The sequence below is a fragment of the Anas platyrhynchos genome, chromosome 1 (genome assembly GCF_047663525.1).
Source record: "Anas platyrhynchos isolate ZD024472 breed Pekin duck chromosome 1, IASCAAS_PekinDuck_T2T, whole genome shotgun sequence".
NCBI lineage: Eukaryota > Metazoa > Chordata > Aves > Anseriformes > Anatidae > Anas > Anas platyrhynchos.
In genome coordinates, this window is record NC_092587.1 from 179,505,283 (window position 1) to 179,525,300 (window position 20,018).

At 43.5% G+C, this 20,018-nt stretch overlaps 1 protein-coding gene across 2 annotated transcripts in view; it reads left to right on the forward strand.

The window, feature by feature from the left end:
* WDFY2 (WD repeat and FYVE domain containing 2) overlaps positions 1–20,018 on the forward strand; it is a 55,090-nt gene that overhangs the window by 11,077 nt on the left and 23,995 nt on the right. Inside the window, exons 1-2 of one of the 2 annotated variants that reach the window (XM_038173904.2) lie at positions 7,047–7,194; positions 19,164–19,231. In XM_038173904.2, coding sequence (XP_038029832.1) covers positions 19,225–19,231 — 7 coding nt within the window. In that variant the 5' untranslated portion in view covers positions 7,047–7,194; positions 19,164–19,224. Of the gene's footprint in view, positions 1–7,046; positions 7,195–19,163; positions 19,232–20,018 lie in introns of those variants that run through there. The other variant, XM_038173902.2, reaches the window with a different exon arrangement.

The following is a 20,018-nucleotide window of genomic DNA, read 5'->3' on the forward strand; positions in this document are numbered from 1 at the left end:
GAGGATTTCCCTAGTAAGTTTTTATTAACAGAAAATCTAAGAAGTCTCCATCCCCAACTAGTTTCATCCACAGCATCCTTTAGGTAACAGCTTATATTTGTCCTTCTAAAGCTATGATGATTTGAAAACCATTTCTGAATAATCAGGGATGAACATAGCTGTCTGCTTTTTATGGGGTGTAAGCAAGTCTGAATGAATGGCCCAAGTCCTGTGAACTTTGGGGTGCCCAGCAGGAAGTTTGGGTGAAGCTAACAAATGGCTTGGAGCACCTAGGTCAGTGTCTCCCGTCATCTTTCCTTTGGTTTGCTCTAAAGCTGAGCTTGTGTTCACGCGCACTTTTTTTATGTGAACAGACACTTTTACATGGTTTATAGAGTCAGATTGATTTAGAAACAAGCATAATCGTTATTCATCACTTAATTACAAAAATGTGTCCATTAATACGTAGGCAAGTGTTTTTCTGTAGTGGGTGGTAAGGAAGAAGTAGGTAAATGACTGTTTTGACCACCAAAAAAAAAATTGGATGTGGGACAACAAATGACATGGTATTTTGTGCTCAAAATTGTTGCATGCAGATTAAAAAGTGCAAAATGTGGTTTCAAAAAGTGGTGTGTGTGCATGAATTGACACCCCAGGTTCAATGGTATTCTTCCAGAAACAAGAGACACTGTCTCTGTCTGCTGGCAGGCTCCTGATTTGCAAGCCAGCTGTTGATGCTCTGAAGCATTATCCTGGCAATGGTCTGCCCTTCTTTTGTTGTTGTTCTTGTCTGATTTTTCCCTTTATGGCTGCGAGTCATGGCTCTTTTTAATCCAGAAATTGCTGCTTATTCAGTTGCTGGCTTATACCTTTACAGTGACCTCAGGCTAATAAAAATGAAGGAGGAAAAATGGGAAAATACGGACCACCTTGGTGTATTACCGTGGTACAATGTAACCAGAAAAGGAAGGCTGTTGTGAGTAGAGACAATAAGCCCCACGTTGTTCCAAGTTCTTCAGTCCTTGTAGATGAGCACAAAATTACAAATACTAGTACATGGAGGACAGACTTCAACAAGATCAGTATTGCTCCATCTTCCCAGTAACTACATCAACTAGCTGGGAGAAACAGGCAGCTGAACCCAGAGCCAGTAGCTATAATGGATAATTTCTAATAAGATTAGAAGTGCCAGTGTATGTTTTCAGGCAGGGGAATCTGGCTGGCTGTCCTGCCTGACTGTTGGTACCAGGCAGTGTTCGTGCTGTGAGCCAATTCACTTGGTCCCAAACCACCCAGCCTTGGAAATGAGGTTGGGCCAGGGACCATTCGCAGTCCACAGCTTGGATGCAGCCTCTGGTTTCTGTGTCAGATGGCCTCACTGCCAGAGTCCTGTCCCAGGCCTATATCATTAATTAATCTAGATAGATTTCACACGTCCAGGGCACCCAGCTCATGTGGCTGCCCCTGTTGATGAGGTATCAATTTGCCTAAGAGATATTGGTTCTGTGATTAAAAAATAAAATAAAATGGCTGGTTTAAACAAGGTGTGTGCCTTAATAATGGTCAATCTGTCAGCATTTCTGCTGGTTTGAGATGTGTAACAATAAGTTTGAAAAGCCTGAATTTGAGACCAAAAGTAGCTTGAGATTCTTAAGATTAACTTTAACCAGATGTCTGGGGGAGGGCAGACCCGTGGAGGCTGCAGCACTTAGCAGAAGTGCAGGCACTGCCAAATTCCTGCGTGGGACATCAGCCAGTAAAGGGAATCTCTCTGCGTGAGCCCTTTCCTCTCATGTGATACCCGGAGAAGTATGTTAGACTGGTCTGAGTGGAGCATTGCTTCATCGTGTCCTGGAGATCGGGGAGAAGAGATGGGAACTCATCTTTGCACGCCAGCTCGTGCCCTGCTTGCATCGTCCTCAGGTGGCATCTTTGTGCTCTGAGGGCTGCCAGTATGGAGTATCCATGCCTTATTCCAAGCATTGTTTTCACCTCAAGCATCTCTTGCTGTAACTCAAGGCTTCAGTAAGATCTTTGGTTTTGCTGCCAAGTGACTGTAGAGAACTGTCCTACATAGGCTGTCCTAAAACTTCAAGGTGGACAGGAGATAAGAAACTTTCGTTTCCTAGTCAAAGCTGGTAATGCCACACAGGAACCACGAAGAGGAAGCGTGCAACTTCCACGGCTTGTGAGCTTCTCTACCTGAGAAAAGCACGGTAAATTTTGAGTACACAAATTAAATTAAGTATGTGGGAATGTGTTTGCAATAGAAAGCACTGTCCAGGGAGTGACACTTGTTCTGTAGGTCTTTTTGCCTTGTGCAGTTTGCCTGCCGCTGATAAAATTGTGAGGATAAATTCTCTTTTCTGTAGTCTTTCATAGCTTATTTTTTTTACAGGCTGCTTGCCTACCCCCACACCACTTTATTTTGCTTGTTTGAATTTTGTGCTATTAGGAAAGAGTCTGGGAGCTGGGGAAGACCCCATCCTGAACTGAAGCGTGCTTTATCCACCTCCTATCCCAATAACCCTGATAGGTCTCCTGCTAGGAAGAACAACTAATTTGCTTTTCTTCCACATGTAAACAAACACGAAAGTATCACGCTTGTTTCACCCCGCTCCGATGTCATCTGAGAGTTTTGCTGCTGACCTCGTGAGCAGGATCAGATGAGTGCTGCTGAAGCGCTGCACGAGGCAGGGATCGCAGGGGTCCCTTACCTTCCACTGCCACGGCGGGGTGTCCTGTTGGAGGAGCCTTTTGTCTTTATTCCTCTTCTAGGGAAAGTTTCTTGTTTATTTTTTAACATCATTTTAGCTGTTCCCAGGATGACTGATCTGAAACTATCCCCTGGTCTGGGTCCTCTGATACCAAGGAGGTTGTGTGAGATCATTTCAGCTCAGCCATCTACAAGGCTTGCTGCCTCTTCAAGGTCCAAGATCAGCAGATCGAGAAAATAAAAAGTCTTCCCTAGAATGTGTACCTTGAATACCCAGGTGATAGTGGTTTTACGGCAGTTTTTATAGCGTTTGTCTACAAAATCTGCTTCTTTTGCTGTACCACTAAATTGCACTTTCTCCCTCCAGATGCAAACAGAAGTTCCCCTTGAGGACCCATTGCATCAATTTTACGGAAACAATTTTAACCAGCTAGTAAGAGAGAGGGGAGAAGGTTTGGAGTCAACTATACTTAACTGATAGCTACTCATAATTTATGCATGAGTAACGTGAAAATAAACAGGACAAGATGTCTTCTAGCTTGGCTCCCCTTTCCTCCTATGCAACCAAATCGATATGATTTCCAGAAATCACAGATCAGAGTGACACTGGTGTTGCTGTTTGGCGAGGTTATCTAGTACCTGGAAAAAAAATCAAGCAGCTTGGGTGAAGAAGGGTAGAATCGATCGCTGAAACTGAGAGTAGAAAGTTTCTTTGCAGAGGGAGGAAAAAAGGGCAAATATATAGTTATCCATCCTGCCCAAGAGATAAATTTAATTCTTGTTTAATGGGAGCACATCCAGTCTTTTACCTGCTGTTGGTGGTACCTGCAGCAACCTTGATGAGTTTGTGTAGCGGCTAGTTGTTGTCATAAAAACTTAGCTGGAAGAAGTGACCTCTGGGTCTTCTGGGCTAATGACCATCCTGCCAGGCGACTTAGTATCAGTTATACATTTAATTTGTTTTTATTCCCCCAGATTGTTTGAGCTTCGATTCTGGAGAGTGTGGTGTCAGTGCCTGCACACTGAGGAGATCTCGGAGCCCTCCTGGTCCTCCCCGTTATGAGTTCTTACAGCTAAGCTGTTGTGGAGTACACGAGGAGGCAGGTTGGGATCACTGTGCTTATGCAGTCCAAACTACAGCTGTAGGATGTGTCAGGGCCTGGGGAAGACTGTGGGATTTCACGTGTTTTTGGCATTTTGCAGTGGTTGGCTTGAACTGCCCCATTTTTGAGAACCTGCCTCTTTTGTCAGGGCAGCGCTACCAAATCTGGTGCGCTTAGTGAAACCTGCTCACGTTTGGTATTACTGTGCCTTAGGTTCTCCTGTGGAGCTGGATCCTGGTGGATCCTTTCTGTACCTACCCAGGGCTGATTTAGAAGAACCTCAAATATCTATGCTTTGATTTATTTTTTGTTTGTTTTTGTTTTTTAAACTAATATCTATATTTTGTAAATGTTTTCTAGACAGGACCAAGTCTGATTCCATGGTGTGTGCTTCCTTATCGTTAGCTAAGCTCTTTTGAACAACAACAAAAGTTTTTATTCTTGAGTCTCAATAGCAACTTGACTGAATCTGGGAGGGCACAAGAGGAGGAACTTCCTACCAGCCAGTGCTGAAACTCGAAACTTTCTGTGAGCCCTGCAGAGGAAGCCATTTGGACTGAAGCTTTTTCTCTCCCTGAAAAAATGCACAGTGAAAGTGTTTTCTTTCGAGTACAAATTTCACTGTTGGGGCAGGGGGGAACAAACCTTGGATTTGAACTTGGATAAATAGCTTTCTTTAGACTCCCCTTTTTTAAACTTTAAACTATTGCTTAATTTTCAATATGCTTATTTCACCATGATGGATAGTGAACCTTTGTTTGCCTTAAATACTATTCCCCTCCTCCCACTCCTGGCAAAAAAAAAATCCAGTTAACCTATTAGCCCAAAGCTAATCAGCCTGATGTGTTTCCTGTCCCAGGTAGCAGTGTCCCAACCTCCCATTTGTGAAGCACTGAGGTAAGTGCCAGTGCACCACGCAGAGAAGCCTTAATGGAGGAAATACTTTCCGTGTTACATATTTTGAGATTACAGGCAGGGAAATATTCAGTTGTCGAGTGCAGCTGGAAGCGTTTTCATTACCACGTCTGTCACCACCAGACTGCTTCATAAACACGAGTTGAGTTCTCCTTCCTTCTGGTGTTGGGGTGACCTCACACACGACACCTCCTTGATGCCCCAGCCATCTCAGTAACAGGGGTGCAGGGCGAGTCTTGGGGCTCGGAGGGTTTGTCTGCAGCCTGTTGCCTCAGTTGGCTAGGTCTGTTGTTATCAGAATACTGTGCTGGTTTAGTTTCCTTGCCTAGGGGCTGCTAAATCAAATGCTCACTGCCATCCTTCCTGCAGGCTGTGTGTCATTTGTAGTTTATAACCTGCTCCCTACTGCTTGTTCTTCCCATTCATGTTCTATCAATAATACATCTCCTCTCACCTTGCTCTCTCCTTTTCCTCACCTTCCTGTTTATTCATTCTTTCCCTGGCTCTGTCTTACCCATTTGAAATTCAGAAGAGGCAGGCTGAAAAAAGACTTCCTGCATGAAGTCCTGGAGCAGTTGCACATCCTTGGTATTTAACAACATTCAGCATTAGCAATATTCAGCAGTCATCTGATACGAAAGTGAGATGGGACAGCTCGGATCGGAAAAATGATGGCACCAGAAATCTGGTTTGAAAACAACACCAAAAGCCTCGTGCATTGGTGATGTGAAAGGTATTTGGCACGTTCAGCTGTTGTTATCTGCCAGATGTCACCTGAAAACCTGAAGTCCTGTTGCATCTTTGTGTTCCTGCATCCCTTTTCCCACCAGCAGTCTGCAGCAGTTCCCAGTTTAGCAGTGGACTTGATTAAACCTGTTTATTATTGAAATGCATTCAAATTTTTTGAGACAGCAAACGCATGATGCCTCTCAGGCAACGGGGAGTGGGCTGGGATGCTGAGTTGCATTTTTCTACTGTTTTTAGATGGGAAGGGATTTTCCTTTGCAGTGAGATGTGATGAAAGGGATGGCAATATTTACCTTTGCCTTGTAGCTTCCAAGCCGTGTTTGAGTTGGTGAGGAAGGGGACAACAGCTGCTGGAGCAGGTATGGGGGCTACCACTGCAGTTATTTGGGGATGCACCAATGCTGAAAGCTCGCTGCTGCCAATGAGAGGGGTGACCTTGGTCCCTGGTTGATGGGCGCTGCTGAAAACAGGGAGGCCGGGATACAGAGTGAGCGTCTGCGCCTTTCCCCCACGTACACACACATCTGAAATTATGTTCTTGCCAATTGCATGAGTGTTTTTAAATGGCCGAGCCTAGCAGGACGTGTAAATCACTGTCAGCCCTCGCATAACCGGAGTGCTGGAGCCAAAGCTCTGGGGAGAGGAACAGCATGGCTGAAATGCGCATGAGTGTGAGGGGTGCCAGAGGAGCAGGCGGCGTGGGCTGGCTGGGAGAACTGATGGGAGTCCAGAAAAACGGCTCTAAGCTTTTACGTGATTGATTTGGAAGGGAAGGAGACTAATGGACTGTTTTGGTGCCTGTATGTCTTAAATACAAGTTAGTAGTCAAGCACCAGGGAAGTCAGGATGTAAATCCCTAACGATCAGTGCCTTCTGATTAGCATGGAGCTGCCACACCGTGAGCTCTTGGTTCTTTACCCTGAAGTATTTTCCTTTAAACACTTGATCAAAATAAACTTAAATTATCAAGCCAAAAAAAAAAAATATTAAAAAGTGAGTGGGAAAAGCAAAGACAAACCTTGACTTTTCAGACTTACATGAGTGAATTAAGTATTTAAAGGTGCAGTACAAGCGAGGGGAAGATGTGTTTGTGAAATCATCTGCTTGCTGCATTTTTAGCTTGCCCTTATTTATCCTGTGCAGTGCAGACGATGACAATCTGTGTGTATTTCCAAAACAACCCATTTGTTCACTTCAGTGTTCAAGGTCATAACTGTTTTGGGTCTTCTCTGTAAACTTGCAGTTGCTGTTTGTTGGTGTAATTTAGAGCAAACTGTCCAGCTGATCTGTTTTAGGGCCAGATCCTACCCCCGGGACAAACAAAAATGTTTAGCTCCCAAAGGCCTTTGAGTAAATTATTAAAACATTTCCACCACCCCATGCATTGCCTCCCTCCAGATGCTGTAGTTGGGACATGGCTGAATTAAGTAAACTGCTTAATCTGCGGAAGGCTGTTAATGATTTACATTTTTGATAACTGCTCCTGGCTTGCACGTATCCCTCCAAAGCCCTGGGTGCTGCCGATAACCAGACAGGATTCACTCCTGGAAGTTACGAAACGTGGAAGAGGCTGACCGGACCGTCAGGTTGTTTCACCTGGATGGCTTCGGCGTGACTCAAATGCCAGAGCAGGAGAGTGGGAGGAGGCACTGCTTGATACAGCACAACATGCGTGGAGTTTGAAACCAGAAGGGTGTAGTTTCAGCTTGTGGGAAGCACATCTCCTGGCTTGAGGTAACTGGATGTATCCTCTCCGACTTTTTGCACGGTAGCTTAACTGTCTGCAGGGAAAGCTGTTCCTCTCCCCCGTGCCCCCCACTTAAGAAGCAATCCTGTCTGATCTGTGAAGAGCTGAGCCAGAATTACAAACCTGACTTGGTTTTTCAGGCAGCGCTGAACCTGCAATTCAGCAGAATCGCAAAGTAGCCTTCCCATATTCACTGCCTTTACCTCCTCTCAGCTCATTTTTCCCCCAGCAGATGCTGTGAGCTGATTTGGTGCTTTAACTGATAACACCAGGATTGACTCGCCCACTGGGTGGGCTCTAGCTGGCTCCTGCCTTGCATTACCACTTAAAATCTGGTGTCCTCTGTCAAGGGCAGTGATGGATCAGGTCCGCTTCAATCTGCTGCCATCCCCTGGTTTTGATGGCTCTCAAATAGCCCGTGTCATTACTTCGGGCACTTTTCTTTGCATTTCTGTGTTAACTGGTAGTCTTTTGCTGGAAGGCAGCATCTGTGAGTAAAGTGGTGTGGAAGAAGCTGTGACATGCAACACCTCTGCATGTAATTCTGGCCACCGTGAAAATATTTCTTAACCCAACGATCTGTGGTGTATATTTGTCTTGTTTTACACCACATTGCCCTTTCCTAAAAAGAAATCCTACAAGTCATCCTCCAGTTGCTAGCAGAATAGCTCAGGACCGCCTTTTGTTCATAGCAGTAACAGGCAAGGCACCACGCTGACCATGCTGTGGGTGCTGTGTGCTGCCTCTAATGGTGTTGCACAGCTGATGATGTGCTGTGCTGCTGCTCCAGGCCAGCTCTGTGTTGGTATGAAGTAGTTTGCATTTGCTGTAAGCTGTGTATCTGTTAGCTCTTGGTGTTTCTTCGTGAGTCCAAGAATCCTTATCTGTCTGAATTTGGACACGTTGGGATGGGAGCTTACTGAAAGTAAGCTTTCTGGTGAGGAACCCTCTCTTTATTCCGGATGGGAAAAGTGGATCAGATTTCCCATGAAAATATATAGTTGCCCAGGAGCTAAAACAGAAATGAAGCTGAAAGTCCTTGCTTTGAAGTGCTCTGCCTCAAATACCTGATTCCTTTGAATATATAAATATTAACACCTTTATTGTTATCCCCGTGCCCAGTAGCATGACCTTATAAGAACTTTTGGACTTAAAGATGTTGCCTTTTGTATTAGCTTGGAATAAGACTTAAACATGAAGGGCTGCAAAACACAGAAGCAGATCTTCAGAGCTGATTTTATCTTGAGATGTCAAATCTGTTTCTTCTAAGATAAGGCCAGTACTTCCCCAGTGAGTGGCAGCAATCAAGACCTGGAGAATACAAGCAGAGGCAGCGTCTGGGCAGGAACTGCAGAGGATTCTTCTTGTAACCCTCTAGAGAAAAATTAGTCAGGAGAACACAATGCAGACTACAGGGTATAGTAAGTAGTAAAAAAAAACAAAAAAAACACAAAAACAAACGAGGTGCAGAGAGGCTTTAATAATGTTTGATGGTTTTGCCACGAACAGGAAGCTGTCTCAGTGCAAAGCAGCAGTTACCTGTAAGGTAGCAATCGGATAAATGAACAGGAGCTGCTGCAGGCATTGCTGGTTTGGTGGATGGCTAACAGCCGCCTAAGCAGTGGCCTCCTGTCAATACAGAGTTCCTCCAGATCCCTTTACAAAGCTGCACTGCAATGCATTGCACCATTTAACATGTTTAAATGATGCATGTTTCCCGACCTGATGGTGGAGCTGGTCTTGTGTCCCCCCTATGTTTATGCAACAGACTTTGCTTTCTGGGCTCATCTTTACAAGGACAAAGCATGATGTGTACCATCAAGGTTTCCCCTGGTATGTGACTGCCTCTGCCTGTTGCTCTCATTCCTTATTTTCTTTCCACCTTTCTTGCAAGGAACACGTGGTTCTGGGATTGCCCCTTGGGGCTGTAGCTGGTGAATCCGCTGTTTCCTGCCAGCCTAATGCAGTCTGGGCCAGTCAGCTGCCCCAAATTAGCAGATAAGCTGATTTGGGGACTGGGGAGATGGGAAGAACTGTGGGAGAACATAGCGAGTGGATGACAGTGTATCGCAGAGAAAATCTAATGTTGATAAATATATCTTTCTTTTTCTTCCATCCATATGTTGGAAGTTTCTAAATTATGCTGGTCTGAATGAAAAAACATGCGCAGCTGCTGTCAAATAAGCAAACACTGCTGGGGTACATAAGGGAGGGGGGAGATGGATAAAGAGAAGAAAGATAAAGCTCTTACAATTCAGCAGGTTTGTCTGGATTGCAGTGTCTGGCACAGAAGATGCCAGTTCCGTCTGGATATTGCCTTGCTAGAGGGAGTGGAAGACAGGTGAGGAGAACAGGCCACACGAGCAGCATTCCCAAGAGACCGGAAAGATCGATTACATTAAAGAGGAAGCATGTAAGAAATTGTAGGACTATATGTACCAACTAACATACAGAGATAGTGGGGACAACAATCTTCCAATCCTGTAACACAAGTGCAGGAGGATGTTCCGTGAACTTAGCAGTTAACCAACTTCAAAGGTGACAAAACAAAATTAGCTCACTATGAAACTGAATACCGCAGGGTGGGAAAGCTGCAGTGTGGCTGTATGAAAGAGGTGTCTGGATGTGAAGAGGCTTTGCATGTTTGAAATGGATTTATTTTTTTTTTAATAGTAACATCTAAAGTTTAAGGTGGGATGTTCAGTCTCGCAGTACAGGTTTAAAAAGAGATCCTATTGACTGGTGGTGTTTTCCATTCCTGCACACAACCCTCGTGGGAATGCTGAGGTGACAAGCTGTGACTGCCTGCTAAACCCTCAATGTCAGATCGCCTCTAAATTACACACACACGGAGGTCTGGGCTTTGCTCGCACCTCACAAGGCACTTTTCAGTCTGCATGCAAAGAAGAAATCTGAGAACACCTGGCATGGCACTTCGGGGCTGCAGTTTTGCAGCTGAAGAGCAAGCCCTTTAGGACTGGGTTGGGTTTGTATTGCTTCGCCTGGCTTTCTCTGTTCCTTTCTGCTGGCACTGAAGCTGCTGGGCTTGCTGCTTTCGTTCCCAGATGATTGCTTGAGTCCCCAGCCAAAGCTGTGCTGCTGATCGGAGCTTCTGGCCTCCTCTGGCAGACCAAAACAGGTAGGGGCTGGGTTTGTGCAAGGGCAGTGAGAACATCTCTGAGTCAGGCTGCCCTGAGAACCAAGCAGAAATGAGCAGAAAAGCTGAGGGAACATTTTATCACCAGTGAATCACGGTTCAATGGTAAACTGGACAAACTGGAAATTGGGGGGCTGTGCAGAAAGTCCTTGGTGCCCCAAGGGCAGCATTTCCAGAGGCGTCTTGGTGTGGTGCAGAGCAGGCAAACGCATTCCAAGTCGATGTGTTTGCTGTCTCTGGAAAAACAGTGCCATGATTGTTCATCCCTATGTGGAAAACAGAGCCCAGCTGTGCTTACAGAGGGGGTTTCAGTAAGCCCTCAGCATCTACAGCCACTCAGGACAATCAGCTGGTTACATTTGTTGACTAAGGAACTTATCCCTATAGTACAGGTCTAGGGGTTTTCTTTTTTGCACAGAGAAAAAAAAATAAATAAAAATGGTTAATTAAAGTGAAAGTTCATATAGTGATAGAAATACATGTGTAAATTGGGAGATAACAACTGTAACGGGAGCTATGTGGGTGTTAGGACCAAAAGCTCCTTGCTTGGAAAGGAGTTTGTTTGTGCCAGGGTATGATTGATGCTGTTCTTGAAATCTAAGAAACTCGTGGAAACAGCTTTTCCCCTACAACTTTGTTGTACTCTCCTCTTTCAGAGGCCAGACCCCTATTTCTGGTACATTTACACTGGTATTCTCAAATATCTGCAATAAATGGTCATACTCTATTTAATACATAAAATATCCCTCAAGAAGTGGTGAAGTAGTTCACGACTTAATTTGCTCTTTTGCAACAGATGATGCAGATGACTTACACCCAGAAATTAAAATGCTGCGGGAGCATCATCCTGTGGAAGTGGAACTGGGGGTTCCTTCCCCCGCAGTAAATCCATAATTCACCATGTGCTGTGCTGTATAGTTAACCAAGGGAAGCATTTATATGAAAAATAAATCGAGGCCTAAGGGTATGGCTGTTTGAGCCAGGATCTCTCGTCTTCCTCCATATCCCTTTATTACCTGCAAGCTTTTGTTCTTCGGTGCTCATCTCCCCTCTCAGGTGCTGTGTTGTTTCCTCGCTGATGTCGTGGTATCATTTCAGAGCAGAATGAGAATGAAGAGTAAAACTGAGGCAGTTCTTTCTGCCCCATCTGTCAGTCATTTTTGTTACAAATTTCAACTAGGGACTTCATTTAGTCCTTGGATCAAACATCAATCCTCACCCTGTAGCCCATACACAAACACTATTTCTTCGAAATGTAATGCTGATGGTGGGTATATTGAAATGGGTATATCCAACTTTAACTAAAAAGATTTAAAAGCATCTTATTTTAAATCTGTTGTGTAAAGAATTTGTTTTTTCAGGGTGAAGCATGCATAAACAACAAACTTAAAATCAATCATTAACTTAGCTGACAGCCCATAGAAGCTCTGGAGGAAAAAAAATGCCAAAGAGGTGTTCCTGCAGGGCAGTGTAGAAGCAGGCTGATCGCCTGGTAGATTCTTATTCTTCACCTCTTGCTTCATGGGGAACATAGAGGAGAGTTGGAAGGTTGCTTTCGTGCAAATCACTGATCCTCCAGGTATTTTTAGCGTGGTTCCACTGAGTCACTTATTGCATAGCAGGCCTCTGTTCTAATCTAATGAGGATCTTTCTAATAACTTCCATTACTTAGACGTTTGAATGTGGGAAGGAGGTGAAAGTAATTGGGTTGAAATAATTAAATTAGCCAATGTGATTACCTTCAAAAGGTTCTGTGTTTATGCTTCCCAAATGCAAACAGGAATCGATCAGAGCAAGAAGCACCAAAACTGCATCTGATCTGGAAGAAAATCGTTCAGTGGGATGCAGAGGGGGTAAATCTGTGGGTGAGTGAGTGATGAAATTTATCTTGTTTCCTCCAAAGACCTGAAAGGAAGATTGATGCACAGGTCTTGATGAGGGAGTTAATTCTGAAACTTTGCTGGAAAAGAACTCAAGCGTGATATAACACTTTGTGCTGAATGGTTTCCCAAGCTGTAGGCTGATGCTTACTGAGAACTTCAACCCTGCATTTACCTGCATTTGCAGATAAAATTAGTTTCCCCACAGCATTTATGCAGGAACGTGGTGTAGTCACTGCACTGCTTCATGTGATATGTGATTTACAGAGCTGCTGTGGAGCTGCTGAAGACCTGAGGCAGCTCGGCGTCCTGAACTTTGCGCTGGTAACCTCAAGGTAACATATTATTTCTCTGTGGTTGTGACTTTGAGTCCATTTTGGTCAGTCTGTACTTGCCCATATTCTCTGCGGTGGAAACCGGTCAGAATCTGATTTTGGTCCAGTGCCTGAACAGCAGAGCGCACACAGCTTCCAGGCATACATGCTCCAGTAACTGGAAAAATCACTGAACTGTGCTGCTCGTTGTCCAGAAAGCTGAGAAATGGCTGGAAACTGTTTCACAGCTGAGTAGAAAAACTGTCATGTTGCTATCATTTTTTTTCCTGAATAATAAAAATCCACTTCTGAGATTGACTAGAAAATGAAGAAGACGCTTTCCACAAAATAACAAACAAACAAAAAAATCTTCTTTGTAAACCAAGCTGTGTTAAATAAGGAGGTGTCTCTTTCTCTTAGGTCAAAGTACCACTGATAGTCATAAGTTTTTCCTTGATATGTAATTCCATGGTTGCATATAACATGCCAAAACTCTGAAATTTTCCCTATTATGCAATATGCATTTGCATTTGGTTTACAGCAGCATGAATTAAATGGGGAAATATCTTGAAAAGCAAGCTTCGAGTTAAAATGTTGTGTCATCTGACTGCAAAGTGCTTTGCAAGGTCAGTAACCTCTGATCTTACTTTGCACAACTCTTGAGTAGTTCATTCCCCGTCTTCTCAGCAGATATTGGCTCAAAATGAGATTATTCATGATTAAAAGTTTCATAAAACAGATGTCTGTTAGTTTTTGTGGGATCCAGGCTCTTGCTGTGGTATGGCAAGAAACTACACTAGTTACTCAGAATGCATGAAGCAGGAGACATTCACAGGAGGCAAAGCAAGGAAAGCAAAGATTTAATAATGCTATTTAAATTTCACCTGAAAATCACAGAACTGTAGGGGTTGGAAGGGATCTCAAGAGATCATTGGGTCCAACCCCCCCTGCCAAAGCAGGTTCCCTAGAGCAGGCTGCCCAGGTAGGCGTCCAGACGGGCCTTGAATATCTCCAAAGGAGACTCTACAACCTCCCTGGGCAGCCTGTCCTGGTGCTCCATCACCCTCACCGTGAAGAAGTTCTTCTGCATGTTGGTGCGCAACCTTCTGGGCACCATTTTGTGGCCATTGCCCCTTGTCCTGTACCCACAAACCACTGAAAAGAGGCTGGCCAAATCCTTCCGTCTCCCACAATTAAGATATTTGTAGACATTAATAAGATCCCCTCTGTCTTCTCTTTTCAAGGCTGAACAGCCCCAGGTCTCTCAGCCTTTCCTCACAGGGAAGGTGCTCCAGGCCCCGTATCATCTTTGTGGCCCTAAAAAATTCTCTGATAGCCTGGACGTGGATGAAAATTGGAGCAGTGGGGTTTTATATCAGTGGGTGGGATTCGCTGTGTGCTCAAACACTGAAGGAGTCATCAGATTCCTTTCTCTGGCAGAGCTGGTGCCTGTGCTACCTTCTAACAGATCCAGCTCTTTTTGTGGGTTTTGGTGTGCTCGCCGTGCTCTTCACCTCTAGGACTGTGCACAGCTTGCTTTGGCTCCCCAGCAGTGGTTGTGTCTGTGGTGCTGAGAACAGCTTTGTGCACAGGGATTGATGGACTGGTGGCAACTGTGGCAGGATTTCGGGTACACCAGGAAGATGTTCAAGGGGTTGGCTGCTGGGAGGTGGCCCAGGTCGTATCCCTCCTACAGCTTTGTTCAACAAAACCAGTGAAAATGAGGTGAAGCCTGAAATATGCCCCAGTGTTTATGGGTCCTGCAGAAGCATCCAGCATCCAGAGTTGTGTGGTGGTCTCTGTGGGGACCGCTATGGGTGAGCCTGCGAGGGACAGTCGTGTGCTTCCCTGGGATGGTGGTGGAAGTGTTGGGGGAGGGGGGGAGGATTTGTAGGGCTTGTTTTGCTTCCAGAAAGACAGAGGATTGAGGATCTATAAGATAAACTCCTCTTGGTGCCTGAGGTTTTGGCTCTCAGCTAGTAAAATTCTTTCTGTTTTCCCTGAAGCACAGGCTGCTTTGGAAATCGGGTCTGGTTTTGGCTTTTGGTTTCACATATTTACTTGCAAAAACTATCAGAAACGAAACTGTCACTGGTCCCGGTGACTGGCACTGGTCCATGAGCTGCCACTAGACATGAAAGGTCTTTTTATTGTTGCAGAAAACCCCAGTAGTGGCTCGTATCGTCAACTGACAGGAGCCAGAAGCTCTTCACATCTCACGCCCACAAAAGCCCCTGGAGAAGTTGGGAGGGCCGGGGGAGAGGGTTATAATGCTGTGGTATCTTTAGTGCAGTGGTTAAATATTTTTCTTTATCTTGCTTCTAATGACAACGTCTGTCTGTTAAAGGCAGTAAAACTGTCAGTGCTGGGCTTGGATTTTTACATACTACTGTTGTCATGTTTATTTAATGACAGCAGATAAAGCTTTTGCTGTTTCCAGTCCATTTTTTTTTTCCAGGGTTGTGGCTTTTGAATACTCCTAAATTATCTATTATTGAATATCTAGGAACAGGTAGTATTTTTATTTTTTTGCTGCAACACTAAAGAAAACTTAAAAGACTGATGGTGGGAATCAGTTAAATACCCAGTTAAATATGCCAGTTAAATATCTAGCTACAACTTTTAAAGAATTCTCCAGACTGGATCCTTTCCCTGTTTGCAAACTGGTCTGTAAGTGGGTTAAATCAGCTCTGGGGTTAGGACAGCTGGCAGAAGGGGATGCCTTTATTTTTAACCATGTAATGTCATTAACACCGATGACCTCCCTCCCTTTCCAAAGAGCAGCAAGAGGGCAGGCTTTGATCTCTGAATGAGCCCGATGCTTTAGAAGGTGACAGGTTGAAATTTCTCTGCTAGGCACTCACGAGTATAGCTCAGGTCATACCTTCTGCTGGGTCTGATGCTTACCCCTCCTTTCCCAGCCCTTTAGTAAGACAGGAGGTTTGAAAATACATATATATCCGATCTAATCTATAAACAATGCTGAGGGGTATGTTAAAATGCTATTCAAAACACCTTCCTGAGGCCCAGGAATACCTAAAATACTACAGTAAATTGTATGTGGTGAGGGCTGCCCCTGCTCTTTTGCAGAGCTGGCAGCCAGCGTGTCCCTGGGGCAGGAAGGCAGTGGTGCATCACAGCATGCATCTCCGTGAACAGAGACCTTTAAAAAAAGCAGGAGCAAGGAAGGAAAATATTCACAAAGAGAGGTGGGAACTGTTAAATAAAACCAATACCCTACATTTCTGTACCCACAGCCTGTATCTATACGGCTGGAGCCAGTGTTTCTCTGGGTATTCTGGAGAACTGGAGAGGACAGGATACCTTGTTCCTCTAGGTAATGGTGGAACTGGGTACATACATGTAATTGAATCGGTTTCTGTAGGTGATGAAGCTCAGAGCTCCTACGCTGAGGTGTGCATGTTGCTGTAGATGTAAGCACCTCCTCAGCAGCACCGTGACTAGCACCAAGCAGGTGAAGCCCAGCTCCTGCACATATGCACAGCCTAGCACGGTGTTTGAGACCTGCTGGTACCACCACAGTAACCTGGACTCGAGACACCTGCTCTCAAGTATAACAGAGAAAAAACAATTCTTAAAATATGCATTTTTCACATCCCATTAATATACGAAGACTAAACCTGTATTTTGCCTGGTAGGATTACTTCTGCGCAGCCTGTCTCATTTAAAAATAAATCATCTCTCTTATAAAAGCAGCGGAAGAGTATCCATTGATTTGACAGGTTCAAAAAATCTTTCCAAGCCAATTCACTGGCAACAAAATGAAGGGGCAATTCATTTCCATGGTGATGCCAATTGAATCACTCCAGAGCAGTTGAAGGATGGATCCTGACCTGGGTGGGTGCTGGGTTGCAGTCCAATAACCATGCAGCTAGCAAGTACTCTTCGTTCTATATATCCATAAAAAAAGGATGTTTTCGTTCACACATTTTTTCTTTGCATTCTTTAGAAGCTTCAAAAGATCAGGTTTTCACATCTAATGGGTAGTATTGTATCAAGAGGTACACAAAAATGTGCAGAACTTGAGCTGAAAAAGATGCTCCCTTCTTAGGGCTTCTTCTAGGTTCAGCTGTTGGTGCTGTTTGTTCTTCAGCCTCAGCCTACTTTGAGAAAAATGTCCATTACCCAAAAAAGATTAATGAACCGAGGTCAGTTTTTCTTCTTTCAATACAAGTCTTTACCTAATCCAGTCATCTAAGAGAAGAAAGTCATGATTCATCATTTTCTGATGTGAGGATTTTTGTATTTTTCTATCTGCTTATACATAGACATTAGAAGTCTGTTATAATGCTTAACATAACTTTTAAATAGTTGTTTTAAAGCTTTGCATAGTAATCATCCTTAATTTAAAAAATAAATTGTTTACAAGACCTTTTGTTTTTCTTTATTTAAAACAATTTGCTGGGAAGATGAGCATTTCTGTAATGAATTACATGAGCTGACTTGCTGATTATGTTCCCTTTCAGACACCTTAGAGGAAGATAACATCTTTTCATACTCTTTGTTCTTACAATATTTTTTCTCATTTTATATGAGCAGTCACTGAATAGAGATACATTTGACTATGTAATGAAATGAATTTACTATGTGCCTGCAGAAGAGGCATACGCTAGTAAAAGTAGTTTCTCTCTTAACAAGGAACCACCACCAGTTATTGCATTTTTTTAATGTAGGCAGAGAATATTTTTGTTTTAGTATAACTGGGTTAACAGTCTTAACTGTGTCATGATTGTCAAATTAAACAGTAAGTCTGCAGTGGGTACAGTTTCAAAAACAAAAAACACAACCACCAAAGCCTCCAAATCATTGCCATTTTTGCAAATAAATTTGTTTTTTATTTCTCCTACCATCTTTTTTTTTTTTTTAACAAGTTGAATAATGTCTAATATGTCCTACCTCCCTAGATTTATTATTTGCCAGAACCTTAACTTGGAAAGGAGAGGCAACCTTATCTAAGCCTGGCATTTTGGAAACCAGTGGCACTGAATGTATGGATTGGGATGGCCGAGAAATGCTGGTCTCTCACAGGGTACCGGTGCATTTCCTCAAGGCAGTTTCAAATCAGTTCCCCACGATTCATCCCATTATTTTTTTGTGCATCCATGTTTGTTCCCACAGTGAATTCAGCTACACACAAGACATTTTTAGAATGATACAGCTTGCATGGTGGCCAGATATGCAGGTCGCTGAATTATCTGCTCAAAAATCAGTTTGGATTCAGGGCACGATGAAGAGAAAACTGATTTGGGATATATGTTATCCAGGAAAAGAGAGCAATGTAGCCCTGAACTTGAAATTTGCACACTAATTTGTTGACAGGGCAAATAACCAGTTTTTGAATTGCATTATTTTATCATGTGGCATCTCTGTTCAGACATGATTTGTACACGTAACATTTCAGATCGATTTATATTAAATTATATTGACGTATTGCTCTAAACTTTTACTGGGTAAAAAGGGATGAAATCCGTTTTTCCAGGGAAAAAAGGTAACAGTAGGAATAGCAATGTAGTCCTCTCCATAACCCCCTATTTCCATGTGTTTCAATACCTGGAAAGAGCCATTCTTGATTGATATATTTATTTTTTTTAATACTATTGAGTGCAAGTTATAGATTTGCTGCTGGAGAATAAGGCTTATATTCAACAATAGTTTTGTAGATCCCTCTTGTATCTATTGTTGTATCCTAACTTTGGTAGAAAAAATAAACAGGCATGGATTAAAATGCATTGTGTTAACACTAACTTGATGCTGTCTTGGATAACTAAGTTGTCTAGATAAGGTTAACACATTTAGTGTAAATCAGTAAACATGGAATACGGGTTTAGATGGAGCAATCACTAGTTAAAATTAGTGAAAATAAGGATTTGAAGAGCAGTAAGGCAGGTAAGAGTTGGCAGAAATATAGATGGCAGTGAGATGAGCAGCAACTAGCAGGAGATGACTGCTGAGATTAAGTAGGGACTGTGTGCCAGCTGCTTTAACTAGTGACACTATTAGTACTCACGTTTTGATGAAATTAGCTGAAGTTTGAGAGAGTCTCGTTAAGAAAGAAGTTTTAGAGGTTGGGTCAGACGAAGTAAATGATACTGAGAGCTGAAATAATAAATCTTTAATGACCCGGACGGTACATCAGTTCAGTCCTGGGTTCAGGAAACAACTAACAAGCGTCTCAGCTGTGCGAAGGGCGTGCTGATTGAGTGCCAGGGAGCTGCAAATACGATACGAATATGAGAAACCTAAAGACTGGGAAAGTTTTCTAGCTAAGGAAAACCACTGATGTGTTTGCGGAGAGGCTGGAGCACTTCAGTAACTCTGTACTGATGGAGGAGGCGAGGAGGGCTGCCAGGCAGCCAACTGTTACAAGGCATTCAGCTTAGTACTGCATCATGCCAAGGAATCGGCTACCCTCATCACCATCCGAGCTTGACATGTAGGCCTGCTGTAGGAGTTCCTGCATTTATTGTTCTTCTCAGTGAAATAATTCAGTTTTGAAGATGGTCTTCCACGTTCATCGCCACCACTTTGTTTTCTTTCATAGTTTTCCGTTCTTCCTCACACACGTTGTGTTTGTTCTCTCGTAGAACTGTTCGTGTCTGGCTGAAGAGGGACAGCGGGCAGTACTGGCCCAGCATATACCACGCGATGCCATGTAAGTATAAGGAAGCATTCATTATCTACTGTGTATTTACAAAATGTCTCTTCTGATTTTGATGAAGCCTAATGTTTACGACCATTTGCAAGCTTACCAGTCCATGTTAAATTCAATGCTTCAACAGTCCCCTTGGTTTCTGCGAAGCTTTACCAAGTTGTATCCTAATGCTCCCAAGAGACATCAGGGATTACAGCAGCGAAAGAATACAAATATGCTAGCAAGGGATGAGCATGTAATGCAGACATAGATCAACAAATGTGGGAGCTCAAAAGGTAGGCTTGCATTCTGCCTCTAATGGAGTCCATAAAGCTTTGTAAGTCACCAGTATAAATCACTCTGCCCTTCCTATTTCATGTGCTCAGTCCATTAGAGTGCAATGGTAAATGGTTTTATTTGATAAGAACTTAATATCCTGCAGTAGCTAATATGATAGAGGGCATACTAGGCAGATTTTCCAGTGGAGGAGCAGAATCATTTTACCCCTGCAATTAGATGTGGAAAAACCAAGTCTCCCTGATGGATCCTTTCAGTATCATCTGCTGTAGGCCTCCTCTCCCAAAGAGAGTGTTCATGCTTTAAAAGAAACTGCAGATCAATGTCCATTTTTCCAGGAGGCAGCTGAAGAAAGTACTGCCTTGTCATAACCTGGGTTGAGTGCAGGGGTATAACTCCTCAGGTCACCAGCAGCAGGAGTATGCTAATATTCCTCCCTTGCCTTCAAGTGTGCTGGGTTAGCCCATCTTTAGAAAGCTAATGAAACTGACCTTAAATCAAACTGATCAGG